This window comes from Cetorhinus maximus, chromosome 11 (assembly GCF_964194155.1).
Source record: "Cetorhinus maximus chromosome 11, sCetMax3.hap1.1, whole genome shotgun sequence".
NCBI lineage: Eukaryota > Metazoa > Chordata > Chondrichthyes > Lamniformes > Cetorhinidae > Cetorhinus > Cetorhinus maximus.
In genome coordinates, this window is record NC_135889.1 from 116,958,922 (window position 1) to 116,964,921 (window position 6,000).

The 6,000-nt window shown below is 42.6% G+C and overlaps 1 protein-coding gene across 2 annotated transcripts in view; it reads left to right on the forward strand.

Annotated features, from left to right (window-relative positions):
- The window catches only part of pdia5 (protein disulfide isomerase family A, member 5), a 114,907-nt gene extending 110,356 nt beyond the window's left edge, over positions 1–4,551 (forward strand). For both annotated transcript variants that reach the window (XM_078552628.1, XM_078552629.1), the window contains one exon: positions 3,461–4,551. In XM_078552628.1, the coding sequence (XP_078408754.1) occupies positions 3,461–3,541 (81 nt within the window). In that variant the 3' untranslated portion in view covers positions 3,542–4,551. The remainder of the gene's footprint in view (positions 1–3,460) is intronic.
- The last annotated feature ends 1,449 nt before the right edge of the window (positions 4,552–6,000 follow it).

Consider the following 6,000-nt stretch of genomic DNA (forward strand, 5'->3'; position numbering starts at 1 on the left):
TGGCTTGCTAGGCCATTTCAGAGAGCAGTTAAGAATCAACCACATGGCTCTAGGTCTGGAGTCACATGTGGGCCAGACCAGGTAAGGACAGCAGATTTCCTTCCCTAAAGGACATTAGTGAACCAGAAGGGTCTTTACGGCAATCGATGATAGTTTCATAAAGTAAAAGCAAAATATTGCAGCTGCTGGAAATCTGAAACAAAAACAAAAATTGCTGGAAAAACTCAGCAGGTCTGACAGCATCTGTGGAGAGGACAGAGTTAACGTTTCGAGTCCGTATGACTCTTCTTCAGAACTAAAGAGAAGTAGAAATGTGGTGAAATATATACTGTTTAAGGGGGGCGGGGTGGGACAGATGAAGCTGGATAGAAGGCCAGTGATAGGTGGAGGCAAAGGAGAGATTGCAAAAGATGTCATAAACAAAAGGTCGAAGGGGTGTTGATGGTGGTGATACTGGCTAAAGGAGGTGCTAATGTTGGCATTAAGAGTAGAAAGCAGGAGGAGCCAATGACAGATGGCCCTAGTGGGGGTGGGGTGGAGGGAGGGGATGGTGTGGGAGAAAAGATCGAAATAAGCTAATAAGTGGGGATAAAACAATGAATGGAAATAAATTTTTAAAATAATAATAAAAATAGGTGGGAAAAAATGTATATATAAAAATTTAAAAATAAATATTTGAAAAAAGGAGATCAAAAAGAGGTGAGGATGGAGGAGAGAGTTCATCATCTGAAGCTGTTGAACTCAGTGTTGAGTCCGGAAGGCTGTAAAGTGCCTAATCGGAAGATGAGGTGCTGTTCCTCCAGTTTGCATTGAGCTTCACTGGAACATTGCTGCAGGCCAAGGACGGACATGTGGGCATGAGAGCAGGGTGGTGTGTTGAAATGGCAAGCTACAGGAGGGTCTGGGTTATGCTCGCGGACAGACCCAAGGTGTTCCGCAAAGCGGTCACCCAGTCTGCGTTAGTTTCATGGTCACCGTTACTGAGACCAGCTTTATATTTCAGATTAATTAAAATTCCACCAGCTACCATGGCGGGATTTGAACCCATGTCTCTGGATTACTGGTCCAGTGACATTACCACTATGCCACTATCTCCCCATCATGCTTCAGAGGAGCGTTCTTTGGCTGGGTATTAATTATTATAAAGAGTAATTTAGAGATATATACAAAGAATTAGGTTTTAGGGAGTGTATTAAAGAGAGCAGGGTGAGTGGGGGGTGGAGATTTAGGGAAGGAAGTCCAGACTTGGAGTGTGGATAGCTAAAGGCATGGCTGCTTATAATAAGGCAAAAGAAATCAGGGGTGCACAAGACCAGAATTGGATTAAAGTAGAGATCGCTCAGACTTGTAGGCTTGGAACCAGAATCGGAAATGGGTAAAAAAATTGAACACAAGGATGAGCATTTTAAATTTATTTTATGCCTGTAAGCACAGGGTGATTTGGATGGGTTTAACTTTCTAGAGGGCGGCAGATGGACAGGCGAGCATTAGAGTAGTTGAGTCTAGAGATAACAAAAGCATGGATGAATGCTTTGGCAGCAGGTGGACTGAGGCAAGATTGGAGGGGTGCAGTATTATACAGGTGGAAATAGGTGGCCTTTGATGGAGAGGATTCAGGGTCAGAAGCTTGGCTCAGGGTCAAATAATTATTAACCGTGTTGAATCTTGTAATCTCAGTTAGGCCAATTGTGCCCATAGCACTATCCTATGGGCTAAAAAGGGGAAAATCAGCCAGGGTTCTCACTCCTGTTCACTGTCCATTGGCCTTTCCTGGAAGTGTACCTGCAAGAAGCTTGGTAGTAACAGGGATCAGACTTGTGCGTGATAGCCACCTTCACCCCACACCACATGTCAAATAGCCTGCTCTAATGAAAGTAATGGCCACTTGGGCAAATAGAATCATCAAACATTATGGCAGGGAATTGGGCCATTCAGCTCATTGCACCTTTGCCTGTACTCTGAAAAAGCTCCCCACCATCGCATTCTCCCCACCCTTTTTTTTTAAGAAAAATTCAAATATAAATTCACATTTTTAGAAAAAGGTTATTATGGATTCTGCTTCCACCATTGCTTCTAGTACAGCATTCCATCTCCTTGCAACCCCTCATATTTAGAACAATTCCCTCCCTCTTGGTGATGATCTTAGTTTATATCCTCTGGTTCCTGGCCAATGAAACAGATTTTTCTTATTTAACTCATTAAAATCTATCGTAATTTTGAACACCTGTCTCAAATCTCCTAACCTTTCTCTGCTTTGCTGAGAAAAGCTTCAATTTAGCTAGAAACTGCTCATAAATAAATCCTCATTTGTGAAATACATGTGTATCTTTTCTGTACCCTCCCTCTACCTTGAGATAAGTAGAGAGTCATTAATGTCACTGGTCATTGAATACATTCAGCGCTGAGTTAGACATTTTTAATCTGCAAGGGAGTTGAGGGTTATTGGGGAGCAGGTGGGAAAGTGGAGCTAAAGGCCACATTCAGATCAAGCATGGTCTTACTGAATGGTGGAGCAGATGTGAGGGGCCAAATGGCCTACTCCTGTTTCTGTTTCTTATGAAGCTGTCATTCAGCACAGAGTCAGTGGAGGGGGGAGTGGAGCTGAGAAAGTTAATGACGAGAAAATTTGGAACAAATCCTTGCGTAGAATCATTGCACAGTGAGGAGTATGCATGCTGGCGTGATTATTAGAAGAGAATGTTTTGGAGAATGTTCCAACAACTTGAAACACAGCTTTTTTGATTACTTTTAAAGAAAACAGAAGACTCCATGATGCAATGGATTAGACATTCTGGGCACCAATCCAGACTATTCTGCTGGCTGTAAGGTTCACATGTGCAATATGCTTGGGCAGTCTCTATCCAGTTCCTAGCCAACAGAACTACGAATAGTTTCGCCTCTAATTCAGCATCAATTAATCTCACTTAGCCATCTTGATTGGAGGAGCCATGGAGTGAGAAATAACATGAGAAATGGACGAAGATGCAGGTAAAATCTCCCAAGGCTGTGCCTGAGACAAGCTGCTGAGGCAGACGAGACAGAGCTTTACACTGCCGCTAACCACGGTGCGCCTTGTCTGAGCACTATGATGGTGGCGCAGGGTGCCTGAAATTGAGTGTGATTCATTCCTCACCAGTAACACCATTCACCTCGACAAACACAACTTTCATACAAAGACAAGAATGGTACGCTTCAGGTAGCTGAGCTTAACGTTGCATCTCTGCGATCTGGGTAGAATCTCGCCAAGCTTTTAGAGATGTAAGCGTTCTCTTTAGCAGACCTCTGGGGCCGTCAAGGGAATTGGTTTGAACTTTTCCAACAGAGTTTGCAACCCTGCTGCACACCAACACTACCCCTAACTCGTTTGGACGAGAAGATTTCACTGCCAGAGGAAAAGCTTAACTGGGTTAAAAAAAAATATTGATTGGTTTTCTGTGTGTGTTTTTATTTGTTTTCTTAGGAAGCTGCTTTCGTTAACTATATCAGAGGAATGAGAGGGCCAGATCACGAGAAGATTCCGAAGAGGAAAGAGGAGTTGTAACATTGCATACCTCGAGCTTGCCACTGCACTGTGAAAGGGCCCTATTTCCATCACTACTGTACTGAAACATCACACTTTCCTAGACTGAGAGCTTTGTTTTTTTTTAAATGAAGAGTGCCCAATTATAAAAAAAAAATAATGTTGTAACACAGTGGACCACTTGCAGTTCTTTTTTAAAAGGAATGCACTCTATTATGAGAAGAATACAACTAGAGTTTCAGTGCCACCTTCCTCACTGTTGTGTCCAAGTACAATGCTTGTAACTAGTGATCGACTGGGTACAATCGTGTCCTGGTGCCAGTATTGTCAGTGCCCCTACTGATTGCAATATTCCAGTTTTAGATCACTTTTTATCAAGAGGGAAAAAAAAAAGTAGGGGGTTCAATAAATGCAGGATAAAGCCATTCCTTCAAACAGTTTGGAAGACGAAGTGTAATTATGTGCCGAACACAGAGCAAGGCTTAAAGCATCTGCCTTATTAACAGCGCCAGATTAGACCAACCTTGTACTGGACCTATTCCACTCGAGAAATATTGGAACTGGACTTCATCCGTCGTACTCTAGCTCATGTTCTATGCAAATATTTTGTAGTTGCAGGTTTTCTATATTAAGGTCCATAAATTCGGCTGAGGTGGCCTAATGATGACAGGTTTTCCTTTTGGGGCTGGGTTGGGGGATTTGGCGGGGGGCGGGGGGTTAACGTCTGGGCAGGGTTGGAAGCAGTTAAAAGTTTTAATCAAGTTGCTCAGGGATGGCGCAAGGAAGTTCCAAAAAAAAAACAGCAAGTCAAATATAATTATTTTTGAACTCTGTGATTATTTAGGGTGCTTCAGAATACTTGCAGCTAAATTAAGCAGGTAGAAAATCAGAGAAAATGGAAGTGATCATGGGTATAATTTTTGCCTTTGCATATTGGTCCAGTAATGACTGATTATTTTTGGATTGCATGTTGAATATGAATATGGAAGATGATCTTATCAAAGAAATCTAATAAAAGGTTCTTGTGTTTTACTTGCACTAGTTTTATATATCCGCTGCTCTCCAAGGTCACATGATTATATGCGAGGAGGGATTACGGTCCCTTGTATAAAAATATAAGGAACTCTCAACACAGGTTTATTGTGTGTTACTTTCAACACAAGGATTAAGTGGATTAAACTATCGAGGACATCAGCGGGAGTCTCTGACTCTGACAAAGTTTCTGACTTTGTCATCTCTGTCCCCACTTGGTGTGCACTGTTGGGACCACCCGCTCCCCAGTCAAATCAATCACTGCTGCCTTCAGCTTTGGTCCGTTTGTGCAGAAGTTAATTTTGTCCAATTTTATTCACTGGTATAGAATGATGCAGCATAAAAGCCAGCCACTCATTTTTGAGGGAGAAAAAAAGCAAAGAAGTTATGCTGTAACTTTATAAAGCTCTGGGTTAGGCCACAACTAGAGCCTTGCACCCAGTTCAGGTCACCACACCGAGGAAGGATAGTAGGGTCCTTGCAAAGGTGCAGAGGAGATTTACCAGGATGGTTCCAGGGATGTGGGGGTTTTAGTTACAAGGTTAGGTTGGAGATGCTGGGGTTGTTTTCCTTGAAGCAAAGGAGATTAGGGGGAGATTTGATAAAGGTGTACAACATTATGTCAGGTTTAGATCGGGTAGACAAAAGTAAAGCTGTTCCTATTAGCTGATGGTATATGGATTAGGAGACACAGATTTAAGGTTTTGGGCAAGAGATGCAGGGGGATGAGAGAACATTTTAGCACAGTGGGTGATAATGAAATGGAACTTGCTGCTCACGAGAGTGGTGGAAGCAGAGGTGATCAGTGATTTCAAAAGGAAATTGGATGGACACTTGAGGGAAATAAACATGCCTGGCTTGAGGTATAGAATTGGGGGGGATGGGAGTGATTGGATTGCTCTCAGAAAGCCAGATGGACTTGATGGGCTGAATGGTGACCTCCTCTGCCTTAATGACATTATGACTCTGCTTACGATATTTTAAGTTCTACCTTAATCCCACGTGCATGTTGCAAACTTTATTTTGCTTTCTGCAAAATGACAAGAATGAATGTCGGAACCAGCTTGTTGCTCCCTGGTTTGCTGTTGGTGAGGATTCTTTTAACGTGAATGGCTGCTCTGACATGACGATTGCTGGATGACGGAGATCTCCTATTGCTGGTGTGGAATGAAATTAACGTTGGGAAAGGTGAAATCCGCAGCAATCTGGGCCAAAATAATTTTCGAGTTAGATTACTTGGTACGAAAACCAACTTGGTCCCAATGTCGAAGCTTTTTTCACGTGAGAGTGGGTGGAGCGGATAAGATTGGCGCCAGGATTTCTCAGCTGGGATTTTCTGGCAGGAGCATGGTTAATATCTCAACTTTTTTCAGGGAGTAAAATACATATTGCATTGAGATTTTGAGCAGGCTAAATTTAATTCTTCAAATTGGGGTCGTGGGAGCGAT